Source organism: Gigantopelta aegis, chromosome 6 (assembly GCF_016097555.1).
Source record: "Gigantopelta aegis isolate Gae_Host chromosome 6, Gae_host_genome, whole genome shotgun sequence".
NCBI lineage: Eukaryota > Metazoa > Mollusca > Gastropoda > Neomphalida > Peltospiridae > Gigantopelta > Gigantopelta aegis.
This window is the reverse complement of record NC_054704.1, coordinates 44,543,537-44,558,432: the sequence shown is the minus strand read 5'-3', so window position 1 is coordinate 44,558,432 and position 14,896 is coordinate 44,543,537. Positions and strand designations below refer to the sequence as shown.

The 14,896-nt window shown below is 36.5% G+C and overlaps 1 protein-coding gene across 1 annotated transcript in view; it reads left to right on the top strand.

Annotated features, from left to right (window-relative positions):
* Positions 1 to 2,054: 2,054 nt before the first annotated feature.
* Positions 2,055 to 14,896, top strand: part of LOC121374895 (transmembrane protein 272-like) — a 31,013-nt gene continuing 18,171 nt past the window's right edge. The window contains exons 1-2 of the mRNA XM_041502018.1: positions 2,055 to 2,766; positions 7,939 to 8,023. Of these exons, the coding sequence (XP_041357952.1) occupies positions 2,734 to 2,766; positions 7,939 to 8,023 (118 nt within the window). The 5' untranslated portion in view covers positions 2,055 to 2,733. The remainder of the gene's footprint in view (positions 2,767 to 7,938; positions 8,024 to 14,896) is intronic.

The following is a 14,896-nucleotide window of genomic DNA, read 5'->3' as shown; positions in this document are numbered from 1 at the left end:
TAGGTAAATGAAACTGAGGGGACCAAAACTTAGCTAAACAACATAGGTTGTATCATCTCCTAATAGGCAGAACTTAAGGGATACCTAATAAATACTGGTGTCACAGAGGGAGAAGGCATTAAATATTCAAGGGGCACACTTTAGGCTCTCACAACAACTACACTGTCCAACAAATTCTAAGGGTCCAATGTTGGTGTGGGTTTTGTTTGTTGTTTTTTTAGGGTGGGTGGGGTGGAAGAGATGGTGGTGTGACGCTCTTCCATTCCCCTTCCTTGGCTATGGACCTGCTCTAGGCCAATAACATGTCCTTGTGCTGTACTTCAGATGTCTCCTGGGTTGATTATACTTAACGACTGACATTTATTCAACTGCAGTCCAATTGGTGCCAATGACATTTGATGATCCTGAGCCCGGTCCATGAGGACTACACAAGTGCCTCAGATTAATGGCCTGGGACCTTCTGTGGTAAAGGATGGGAGCTTCAGAGAATGACCACCACATGTAAGCCCAATATCTGCATGGACAATAGAATTTGACACTGAGGTAGCAAAAGTAAGTACCAAGAGCCAGATGGACAGTTATAATGCTCTGGACAGTTACAATGCTCTGGTCTGTGAGAAGGACATTACATAACTGTCCAAATGTCTGCCTGACTCTCTTACAGTCAAGAGTACTCAGGCTAACAAGGAGATAGCCTTTATAATATGCATCTGTGTCACGGGGATTCTATAATTCCCGTAACTGAATAAAACACGATTACCAAAATATCTCTCCTAACTGTATATCTATTAGATCTCTCTGTAACAGGCTGTTAAACCCTAGTATGGCTCGTCTCTAGGTATGATCAGAGATACGATCTTATATAAAGTATATATTAATATAGCACGTTAGTTCTCTAGAAACACAACAAAAACACAATACACTTTGGAATCTGTATTAATCTACGCTGACAAATGTACAGCCGTAGTAGTTAATTAATAACAGCAATAATAACAACCCAGAACTGATCACTGAATTAGTTAATCTCTAGGTGTCTAGTTACACAATATGCGAATCACTTCACCGTTACACCACACCCACACGTGTGATAATTGAGAAACGCTTCCAGGAGAAGTTAATTAATAAAGGAATTACAACACCATTCCTAACTGGTTAATTTTTAATTAACCCTTACTACTCGTTCAGTAACATGTGATAATTTAGAAACGCTTCCAGGGGAACTTAATTAATAAAGGAATTACAGCTCTATTCCTAATGGGTTAATTTTTAATTAACCCTAACTACTCATTCAGTAACCTTGTGACACAGAATTAATATTGGTACCTATCACAATAAAGACAATAACCTACAGTGTACCTAGGTCCGCTAGGATGACTGGCTAAGCTTTATATTACCAAATACTCATATAATGTTAGAACAAAAAGTCTACGATTTACTTCGTCAGATGACCGAAGACACTGTCTAAAGAATATTGGTATAATACAGTATAAAAATATTTAAAGTCACATCAATCACATCAAGGTTATACACAGAGCAGAAATAATATATTTACCAAAGTCCAAATGGACTAACGTTCCCTCGGAGCCTTCCTATTCGTTCTCCTCGATATCTCTAAAACACTAGCTATTTATTATAAATCAGGATTTTGCCTGGGGGTACAAGGCGGTACCTCACGTATCATCTCATAGTCTACCTCTACTAGAGTCGGTATATTTCTCTCTGATCGTCAGTCTGGCTGTCGCCAACCGCGAGCAATCTCCTGGTCATAAACAGCACTACCGGAGATATTACGTAACTACTAGCCACATGGCCTCCACAGCTGGACTAAGTGCATATTGGAATGTCCGATCGCGCGAAGTATTACGTAACAAGTGCCCACCTGGGCTACGGGCAATAAACTGCACACGGCCCTTTAACACAATTAAAATCGCCACAGGCGAAAACAAATTTAAGAGCATGTTCCGTGACAATCTGTTTTTTCCACAGACACCCCCCCCCAACATAACGGCCCACCTCCCCCCTCAAAAAAAAAAATCCAACAAAAAACCCACCAATTTAATATAATTACACACAAACGCCACAAGACATTAAAAAAACTAATGCTTAGGGAATAGCCCGTTTAGGCGAGGACACACGGGGTGCAGGTCCCACGCTATTTGAAAGTGTGTGTGTCGGGGGTGGGGGGTGGCGAGATTCAGGACCCTATCTGTTGCAAAGATTTCAAGGGCATTATCTGATTATGCTTACCTGAGACAATTTCAGGGATTCAAATACTATAGGCCTAGGCTACAGCATTTCCTGCATTCTGGACACAATAATAGTTAAAAAGGAAGGAGGCACCACTGCCCCAATCCCCCCCCCCCCATCCCCGTACCGCGAACCTTGACTTGAAAGCCCGGGGCTTGAGGTACCGATTTATATAGGGTGCCCGGGGGTGTCACTATGTGGTAGGGTCAATACTGATAGGCTAGCTCGAGGACGCTGGAGCTAGTTCCCACGGACATATAAAAAAGAAAATTCGCATGAAGCGAGGGAAGGAGCGGTCGACATCGAAGCAACCCCCACTTAACAGCTTTTGAGTTTGAAGAAACTATGGTGATGAATGAACTCTGACCCGGAAATGTAAACTGAAGCTCAGCCTCAGGACCGATAACTCACTTGTTTTTGCCAACAACGAAAACAATCCAGGAAATTATAATCATTTTTAATAGTTTTAAACAAAATATAATCCAAATGGCGAGTAATGCGGAAAAGGGATACCAGCAGGTACAGGCATCACATTATATTGTTTCATTAGAATATTTAGACTTGTCTTTGTGGGGGAGGTCTACATTTTCAATGATTTTGTTTACCAGGCTACTGTCGTCACTGTCGTGTCCAAAACTAGTCACAAAAATAGATCGATATGTCATCGCTTTATTATTTATTTCGCAATCCTTGAAATATATATACTGATAAAAAAACGTCAACTTTAAAATTTCAATTCAAGTCTTTTATTTTTTTCAATTGCAATGGGCAGGCTTTAAATTGCCATCAGTGGTCCATTTCTGTTTCATAATGTGGTGTACAGGGGTTTGAATTGAGGCAAAAGTGTTTGTTGTAGGCCTAATCTGTTGTTTCGTATTAGAAAAAATACTTTAGTAATGAAACTGAAAAAAAAATCAACCCCAAAATACCAAACAACAAAAAAAAAAAAACCCTAACAACAACAACAAACATTAGGGGGGGGGGGGGGGGGGTGGGGAAGAAAAAAGGAAAAAAAAGAAACATATAAAAAAACCCAAACAAAACGACAACTACGATCAAATGTAGATAATGTAATACAGTTATAACCTCTTGGGGAAAATAACTATTTATCATCAAGAATTAGCCCAAGTACTCCGCCATTTGAGAGCTAGACAGACATTTGTGACAATTATGATCGCTTTCTCATCTGGATATATCTCTATATAGCTATCTGTCACACAGTAGGCAAAGATTCCTGTTTAATACAACAAAAATCCTAGCTTTGACATTAAATACCTTTATTCTGATAATTTTCAAGTTCGCCAGTAAAAAATATTTTACATAGTAACCACTAATACACTCACTACAGGATGAAATGTGTCGGCACCTATAGTTAAGTATTCAACTGGAACATTATTGAAAGGGTGTGGTTTAGCCTCATTAGTATTTTTTAAGTTTATAGCATGCACTAAGGTCCCTGACATCAACTTTAATTGATTCTCATTTCAGCCAGTGCTCAGCAATTGGTATGACAAAGGCTGTAGTATATACTGTTCTGTCTGTGGGATGCTGCATATAAAATATCTCTTGCTGCTAATTGGAATGAGTAGCACATTATGTGGTGACAGCAGGTTTCCTCACTAATTATCTGTGTGGTCCTTAAAGGTAGGGTCAACTCAAACAAGAGCTTTATGTGTTGGAAAGATGCATACCCGGACCACCAACACATACTGATACTTTAGCAAATGAAAACCGCGTAATTTTAGTTTTAATAAAAAAAACATGATTATTCCTGCTAACTGGGGGCAGCCATTTTGTTTCGTTTTTGTGACGTCTGGTGGGATAGCTTGGGGCAAAGTGACGTCAGCTCCTGACCATCTCCTGTATGTACAGTGTAAACAAAAGCAGTAATTTTCGACAAGGCGCTTCTCTTTGATCAACCTGACTTGTAAAACAGCATAAATGACGTAATAATATAATAAACTATTTAACTAAATATATTTCAAGTTGCATTAACGGAACAAACTGGGGTTATAGTATTTTTCTCTGTTAAATAATCCCAAAGGAAAAATGTACACTATTAGGCCTATTGATATGCTACGTTGGAGCAAAAACAACAACCCACGATACCCAAGTGATAATTTTCTTTTCTTTGGGACTACGTAATTGGTCAGTTCTGTGGTTTTAGATGGAAAAGTCTACTTAATCAATATAGTTTTACAGAACTATTTACAGTAATAAACCATGTCCATTACCATTTTAGGGGCGACAGGTATTATTCCACAATACCGGTATGTATTTTGGTGTCTAGACAGCGTCGTTAATTGGCTCGTCTGGTTACCAATCAAATACACCTGCCAATCAGGAATCACAGGTAGAAGCAACTAACAGCATAGACCAATTAACTAAGAAAACACTCAGTGTATCATTTCAGTACGTAAGTTAATGCATGGACAAAACATTGTTAATTATTTCGACTTGTTGTGTAACCACTTTAACAATGGCATTTTATTTTGTATTGAAAAATAATATATATAGTGCTGGATATACTTATTGCTGGCTTCATGGGATGTGTATTATTACAGAACATTGCAATGTATGACTATTTATCATCTAGTTCTAAGGCTTATTCCTGACGTTACGCGTTAAGTATTACGTAACCACCAGCTCGCCAGAGGGCGTACTCACTGAGATGGTACAAAATGGCTGCACCCGTTATATATAATAGCCGTCACATTTAACCGTTTTATTAATTAACTATACGATTATACTTGTTGATATTAAGCAATAATGTGCATTATATATCGTTGAATATGCATACCAGGCCAAATGCCTTAATTGTCCCTTCCTTTAACAATATGTCCGACGCCATGTAATGTGTTGGGTGCATTGTTAAATAAACTATTCCTTTTCTTTCAGGTTTAATTGATGGTATGCTATTGTTTATGAAGACAGTTGAAAACATGTGTATTTTGTGTAGAGATGCACTAAAAACATCGTGTTATTTTGACAGAGTTCAGTTATTCATGGCACTGCTTATGTTTGTTAAAACTATTATTGGTTGTAGTCAATGTTTTTCATTCACTTATTCATTGAATTATGTGTAAAACGTGTCACAACCTCCATCGAAAAGACGCCGTATACAAATTTCTAGTGGTGAAAAAACCAAAAAGCAACATAACACACTTTAAAGAAAGTCACACAAAACACAAACAAGATGAAATTCCAAGCCAGTTTAGCACAGAATGGGGGAATCTACATGTAGTTAGCATATAGAAAGTTGGTAATAAAAGGAAGGAGATGTTTTATTTTTTAACGATGCACTCAACACATTTTATTTATGGTTATATGGCGTCGGACATATGGTTAAGGACCACACAGATATTGAGAGAGGAAACCTACTGTCACCACTTCATGGGCTACTCTTTTTCGATTAGCAGCAAGGGATCTTTTATATGCACCATCTCACAGACAGGATAGTACATACCACAGCCTTTGTTACACCAGTTGTGGAAAATGTTGTTAATATTTTGTATGATAACAGGGTTGAAAATTAACATGAAAACCATGGTCGCCAGCAGGGCTAGTTGAAAAAAAATCTTACTGGCCCTTCTCAAATTCAACTAGCCCTCCAATTTTAACTGCACAATTCAAAACTAGAATGTTCGTTGTTGAACAGTAACCATGTGCTTATCGTATGTAGACCGTTTGAATTGGCATGTAACTTCATAATGTATAAAGTTAAAATTCATATAAAAACATGTTAAAATGTGTTAAACCCATAACTCAAATAACACTTTTTGAAGAAAAAAAATTTCAGTATAAATAAAAATGTTTCTTTACAAATTACCATTAAATTATACATATTAAATCTCATTTTAATACAGTGGTGAAGACAAAATGCTAGAACAGCTAAGGTATGCAGCTTGTCTTGCATTGCCTCTGAAGTAAAAAAAGTTAAAATAATGCAGTACAAAGAGAATAACGGTAGAACTGCACGTGCTTTAGTATATAAAACTAGTCTGGGTTGCAGTCCTCTGTGGCGATGGCAAAGGGATGAAATAAATTTTGTGCCGATGCAAGAGGGATAATATTTTTTCGGGAGTGACAGTCCTACAGACGAAGCACGCACACGTTTGATTTGGATATTGTAAATGCTAGTAGGCGACTAATAAAATAAATATCGAAAGAAAAATAACTATGTGACAAAACCCTCCCCCCCAAAACAAATGCAAAACAAACAAAACACATTTTTTTTTTTTAATTTAAAAAATATACGATGTATCATATTACAAAGCATAAAGCATGCACTGTTGTTAGTATGAGTTTTTGTCCTAGAATAGTGTAAGCTGATTAAATATGGTTCCTTTTTACTATAACATTGAATAATAATTGTCAAATAGTAGCTCTGCTAGATAATTATGGCGTATCCAGTCCATTCCAATAAGCCGACGACTTCCAGATTAAAAAGAAATATATATGCAATGTTTTCGATATGTTTTGAGCTCTGTTTTCAGAAAGACCCAGCTCAAAGCCACAGAAGCTGAGTCTGGCATTGTTAAAATATAGAACATGTTCTATGTCTTCTGCTTCTGTAGTTCACGCCAATACAGAGGCGGTGTGTTTTGACACATTCGATTCAGTTTCAGTGTACTTTCTTGTTTAACTGGTATCATACTCGCCAGACCCTAAAATCGATGGTCGCCTAACGGACTACCTTTCTAAAATTCTTTGTCGCCCTTAGCCAATAAAGGTCACCACGGGTGACCGGGTGACTGCTAATTTTCAACCCTGTGATAAATAAAATGGGCCAGTATACCTAAAGATTGTAACAAGTTGGTCTGTCAAAACATCATCAAATTAATATCTTTCCTTGTTGTTTTTTTGTTAGTAGTTTATTACATATTATAGTATTACTGATTAAATTGGGAAAACCGAAATATACAAGCTATGGGAGATAATTCATCACTAGATCGTTATATGAGCAAAAACTCTTTATAACAGCAATGCAAGCACAGAACAAACATGGCCGTTATAATGAGAGCTGACTGTATAAATGATGCCTTTATTCATAAAATAATCAATAACTGTTATTTCACTGACACATATGTTTACAACAATCCCCCATGCTGTCAATGCAAATTAATATAAACAATCACTCCATGTAATCTGACTGTTGTCTAGTCCTTGACAATCAAAAGGAGGCTACATGTGGTCATGTGATTACCATATTTAGAATGGGACTGAAGTAAAACTATGGGAAAATTTAAAGACACAGACTCTAGTTTCAGCACCTGAAGAGAGACACTGAGTTAGTTAATCTACAAACCTGCAACACATTTAATAAAGTTATAACAGAGAAACTAAAGTTTGTGATGTTTAAATAAGGAAATACTGTCTAAAAATAAAGCTTGTCTCAATAACCATTATTTCTTAGACAAATGTGCCTGTTTAGAATGATGAAAAATGCATTTAGGGGTATTACCAAAACCTGGATAACTAGAACCACTTCAGGTGTTAAGAAAATGAATATTATAAATAATAAAATGTAAGTACTTCTAATTTAAATAATTAAAAATGGCTTTAATAGTGAAAAATATGTTGTATTGTTTAAAAACTGGGGTCTGTCACTTTAGGGGTCAAAAGTCTGGATTTTTTATTCTAAAAATATTACATTTTTATTTGTTTATCTCACTGTTAATTTCTTTGTAGGACGATGTTCCTCCTCCGTATTCCCAAGATGTCCATAGCAGTGATGTGCCTTTACCTTCCTACAACCAGTCAGTGATAAACACAGGTATTTTTACCTTCCTACAATCAGTCTGTGACAAACCCAGGTATTTTTACCTTCCTACAAACAGTCAGTGACAAACCCAGTTATTTTCACCTTCCTACAACCAGTCAGTGACAAACCCAGGTATTTTTACCTTCTTATAACCAGTCTGTGACAAACCCAGGTATTTTTACCTTCCTACAAACAGTCAGTGACAAACCCAGTTACTTTTACCTTGCTACAAACAGTCAGTGACAAACCCAGGTATTTTTACCTTCTTATAACCAGTATGTGACAAACCCAGTTATTTTTACCTTACTACAACCAGTCAATGACAAACCCAGATAATTTTACCTTACTACAACCAGTCGGTGACAAACCCAGGTATTTTTACCTTACTACAAACAGTCAGTGACAAACCCAGTTATTTTACCTTCCTACAACCAGTCAGTGACAAACCCAGGTATTTTTACCTTACTACAACCAGACTCTGACAAACCCGGGTATTTTTACCTTACTACAACCAGACTGTGACAAACCCAGGTATTTTTACCTTCTTATAACCAGTCTGTGACAAACCCAGGTATTTTTACCTTCTTATAACCAGTCAGTGACAAACCCAGATATTTTAACCTTCTTATAACCAGACTGTGACAAACCCAGGTATTGTTACCTTCTTATAACCAGTCAGTGACAAACCCAGGTATTTTAACCTTTACCTTACTACAACCAGACTGACAAACCCAGGTATTTTTACCTTCTTATAACCAGTCAGTGACAAACCCAGATATTTTAATCTTCTTATAACCAGACTGTGACAAACCCAGGTATTTTTACCTTCTTATAACCAGTCGGTGACAAACCCAGGTATTTTTACCTTCTTATAACCAGTCTGTGACAAACCCAGGTATTTTAACCTTTACCTTACTACAACCAGACTGACAAACCCAGGTATTTTTACCTTACTACAACCAGTCGGTGACAAACCCAGGTATTTTTACTTTACTACAAACAGTCAGTGACAAACCCAGGTATGTTTACCTTACTACAACCAGTCAGTGACAAACCCAGATAATTTTACCTTACTACAACCAGTCGGTGACAAACCCAGGTATTTTTACCTTACTACTAACAGTCAGTGACAAACCCAGTTATTTTACCTTCCTACAACCAGTCAGTGACAAACCCAGGTATTTTTACCTTACTACAACCAGACTCTGACAAACCCGGGTATTTTTACCTTACTATAACCAGACTGTGACAAACCCAGGTATTTTTACCTTCTTATAACCAGTCTGTGACAAACCCAGGTATTTTTACCTTCTTATAACCAGTCAGTGACAAACCCAGATATTTTAACCTTCTTATAACCAGACTGTGACAAACCCAGGTATTTTTACCTTCTTATAACCAGTCAGTGACAAACCCAGGTATTTTAACCTTTACCTTACTACAACCAGACTGACAAACCCAGGTATTTTTACCTTCTTATAACCAGTCAGTGACAAACCCAGATATTTTAATCTTCTTATAACCAGACTGTGACAAACCCAGGTATTTTTACCTTCTTATAACCAGTCTGTGACAAACCCAGGTATTTTAACCTTTACCTTACTACAACCAGACTGACAAACCCAGGTATTTTTACCTTACTACAACCAGTCAGTGACAAACCCAGGTATTTTTACTTTACTACAAACAGTCAGTGACAAACCCAGGTATTTTTACCTTACTACAACCAGTCAGTGACAAACCCAGGTATTTTTACCTTACTACAACCAGTCAGTGACAAACCCAGGTATTTTTACTTTACTACAAACAGTCAGTGACAAACCCAGTTATTTTTACCTTCCTACAACCAGTCAGTGACAAACCCAGGTATTTTTACCTTCTTATAACCAATCTGTGACAAACCCAGGTATTTTTACCTTACTACAACCATACTGTGACAAACCCGGGTATTTTTACCTTACTACAACCAGTCAGTAACACACCCAGTTATTTTTACCTTACTACAAACAGTCAGTGACAAACCCAGTTATTTTTACCTTCCTACAACCAGTCAGTGACAAACCCGGGTATTTTTACCTTCTTATAACCAGTCTGTGACAAACCCAGGTATTTGTACCTTCCTACAAACAGTCAGTGACAAACCCAGTTATTTTTACCTTCCTACAACCAGTCAGTGACAAACCCGGGTATTTTTACCTTCTTATAACCAGTCTGTGACAAACCCAGGTATTTTTACCTTCCTACAACCAGTCAGTGACAAACCCAGGTATTTTTACCTTCTTATAACCAGTCAGTGACAAACCCGGGTATTTTTACCTTCTTATAACCAGTCTGTGACAAACCCAGGTATTTTTACCTTCCTACAACCAGTCAGTGACAAACCCAGGTATTTTAACCTTTACCTTACTACAACCAGACTGACAAACCCAGGTATTTTTACCTTACTACAACCAGTCAGTGACAAACCCAGGTATTTTTACTTTACTACAAACAGTCAGTGACAAACCCAGTTATTTTTACCTTCTTATAACCAGTCAGTGACAAACCCAGGTATTTTTACCTTCTTATAACCAGTCAGTGACAAACCCAGGTATTTTTACCTTCCTACAACCAGTCAGTGACAAACCCAGGTATTGTTACCTTACTACAAACAGTCAGTGACAAACCCAGGTATTTTTACCTTCCTACAACCAGTCAGTGACAAACCCAGGTATTTTTACCTTCTTATAACCAATTTGTGACAAACCCAGGTATTTTTACCTTACTACAACCATACTGTGACAAACCCGGGTATTTTTACCTTACTACAACCAGTCAGTGACAAACCCAGTTATTTTTACCTTACTACAAACAGTCAGTGACAAACCCAGTTATTTTTACCTTCCTACAACCAGTCAGTGACAAACCCAGGTATTTTTACCTTCTTATAACCAATCTGTGACAAACCCAGGTATTTTTACCTTACTACAGCCATACTGTGACAAACCCGGGTATTTTTACCTTACTACAACCAGTCAGTGACAAACCCAGTTATTTTTACCTTACTACAAACAGTCAGTGACAAACCCAGTTAATTTTACCTTCCTACAACCAGTCAGTGACAAACCCAGGTATTTTTACCTTCTTATAACCAGTCTGTGACAAACCCAGGTATTTTTACCTTACTACAAACAGTCAGTGACAAACCCAGTTACTTTTACCTTGCTACAAACAGTCAGTGACAAACCCAGGTATTTTTACCTTCTTATAACCAATCTGTGACAAACCCCGTTATTTTTACCTCACTACAACCAGTCAATGACAAACCCAGATATTTTTACCTTACTATAACTAGTCTGTGACAAACCCAGTTATTTTTACCTCACTACAACCAGTCAATGACAAACCCGGTTATTTTTACCTTCCTACAACCAGTTGGTGACAAACCCAGATATTTTTATCTTCCTATAACCAGTCTGTGACAAACCCGGTTATTTTTACCTTCCTACAACCAGTTGGTGACAAACCCAGATATTTTTATCTTCCTATAACCAGTCTGTGACAAACCCGGGTATTTTTACCTTCCTACAACCAGTTGGTCACAAACCCAGATATTTTTATCTTCCTATGACCAGTCTGTGACAAACCCAGATATTTTTACCTTCCTATACAACCAGTTGGTGACAAACCCAGATATTTTTATCTTCCTATAACCAGTTGGTGACAAAACCAGATATTTTTACCTTCCTACAACCAGTTGGTGACAAACCCAGATATTTTTATCTTCCTATAACCAGTCTGTGACAAACCCAGATAATATTTTTACCTTCCTATACAACCAGTTGGTGACAAACCCAGATATTTTTATCTTCCTATAACCAGTCTGTGACAAACCCAGATAATATTTTTACCTTCCTATACAACCAGTTGGTGACAAACCCAGATATTTTTATCTTCCTATAACCAGTCTGTGACAAACCCAGATAATATTTTTACCTTCCTATACAACCAGTTGGTGACAAACCCAGATATTTTTATCTTCCTATAACCAGTCAGTGACTAATTCAGGTGTTTTTATACGCCTGTTTATGATGGGTCGTATTATATGGTATGACGTTGTCTGTCTGTCTGTTAACTTCTTCTTGTCCAGACCATATCTTGCATACAGATGCATACAGGACCATCAAACCTCGCATGTAGGAACAACTTGGGATGGCAATATGTTGCATACTATTACTAGGTCACTGTGACCTACTTTTCAAGATCTACTGCACGTAACAGTAAATCCTTGTCCAGACCATATTTTGCACACAGATGCATACAGGACCATCAAATCTCACATGTAGGAACAACTTGGGATGGCAGTGTGTCACTTACAATTACTAGGTCACTGTGATACAAATAAGTTGAATAATTTGTCTATATTCTGAACATTATAGGAAAATCTTCTTTAGCCTTTGAAGAAAATGCTAAACAAAATTTCCCTTTCTAATAAAGAACAATAACTTCATTAATCAGACAGCACCTTCTCCAATGGATACAGTATCATCAGTAGTTGGTCCAAAACAAACTATTCATCCATCCCATTGCAAAAATTTCACATAATTAGAATTGAATCATACCCGTAACATTCCTTAATAATAATATCTATGGTTTTCATTCCAACGCCTGACGGGTATATCATGTACCTCACCGGTACTCTTACAGTTGTAATATCTAATAGGCATGAACAAATAATTATAATTACATCGATTCTGTTGTTTTTGACAGTTTTTGAAAACTGAAATACCTGCCTATTGCTGTCATATTAGCTCAAAATAGTAGCAGGGCTGTATGCAACAAAGTTACATGTGTACCTGAATGTAGTCATTCGGTTAGGAGAATCTACCATGAGTCTCTGTTGGAGATACAGTGATCCTTGTCAAGTTTCAAATTAAAAATGGGTTTATACCATGACAAATCAAACAACTAGGTAAAAAGTGGAAATGTACAAAAATTACAAAAAAGAAATCATTACACTTCCAAGCAAGATGTATATGTAAACTTAAGCTGTACATTGTCTCATTGTTGAGGGCACATGTGCTGCAAATTATTACGGGGATGGTCAAGACTGGCTGGCTGAGATCGAGGGTGTAAGTGCCCGAGATATTGGAGGGGGTGTTGAAAAATTGTGAAAATCTGATGTCCTAAAATGCTATTTCTTTTATTGTACAAGGAAAATTCATCATGACAAATACTGGTATATGCATATTAAAATAATAATAATTTGCTTTGAGCAGGGGTGGGGATGTGGGGTTGACCCCCCCACCCCGAACATGTCCCTGTTATTATTAATTTTTTTCGCCACTGCAGTGTAGCAGTGTAATAAAAAATGTTCCTAAAAATATGCTTTAAATAAACAGATGCTATTATGCTTGCCCGAATGAGGCAAAGTGAGGCTTTCATATGTTATAGAAGATAAAATTGCACTTTCCATGATACTGAATATAGTTTGGGTATAATGTCTTCCCGGTCGTTACAAAATGAGAACAAAATAATTTAAATTTTTTCCTGGGTCATATTTAAGCCCTTCAAAACCAGTCTATAAAATTACATTTTGCCTGATTGTTTTATCCAGCCTATATATTATAAAGCTGATAATCAACTAGTGGACAGATTAACAGTAGGTCAATCTATGGGAGTTTTTGAGGACAAAACAAAGAAGAAAATATAATTTCAAACTCCATGAATCGGACAACAATTTTCATTATGGGTGACTACATGTATTGTTGTTTTATTTATTTTTACAGATTACATATAAAAATATAGTAGTTTTGTGATTCCCTTTCTTTTTATATAGAGTTTTTTTCTTCTTCTTTTTTTTTTTGATGCTAGTACAAGGCATTTGTTTTTGTATTTATTTTTGTTTTTAAACCATACTTTTATCATTCAAATAGATTGCTTTGTAACCTACATGTAGTTGTAGTATTTGATGATTAATTTAATGTATAAAGTTTGGGTGTGTGGGGGGTGGTGTTGGGTGTTGTTTTTTTTTTTTTTTTTTTTTTTTGTTTTTTTTGTTTAATAATGATATTCCAGTGTATTGGTATGTCCTTTTGAAGGGTGGGATCATCATTTCTGAGGCAAATATTACATTTCCCAAATATTGGGATTGTCTACTGTAACACAACATGCAGGCTTAATTGTTTACTTTCAAACCAATTTTGGCATGTTTTTTAAAATTAATTTATGTCAATGGATTAAATGCATTTCAATTGACACATCGTTTTTTAATATCTACATGTAATAGCGATAGATTGTTCACCAATCTCCTGAACAAATTTGTGGAAAATTATTTAAAAAAAATTACTTGATGACTTTTCTTTAATTTACTACTTATATTTAAAAAATAACATTTTGAATGATCTAATTATCGAAATTATGAATGCCAGAATCTAAAAGTTAACATTAATTTTTATGAGAATCCAGAACAGTAGCTACTATATAGAGCAATTAATTTATGGAAAGCACATATCTAAATGTATTATCCTACATATAATTCTTGTTGTGGGTTTGTAGGCCCTACATATACTGAACAAAATAAGAAACTTCCGCTAACTTTGCTTGAACATAACTTGATGAAAACAAACTGGGGGAATAATTGTTATATATGCATTTAAAGAGTGTTCCATGATGCATCGTTTGGTGGAAAAATCATGGCCATAGGTTAACAGAAACTGGGAGAAATTTTGACCAAGTGTGGTAGGGGTTAAAAATAAAAACACCCACTTAATAGCTGGTATGACCACCTCTTGAATTGACCACTGCAGTGCATCGCAGACGCATAGAATTGACCTAAGTGTTGATTTCTGCCTGTGGTATATTGTTCCATTCCTGAATGAGCGCTTGACGAAGTTCGTTGACGTT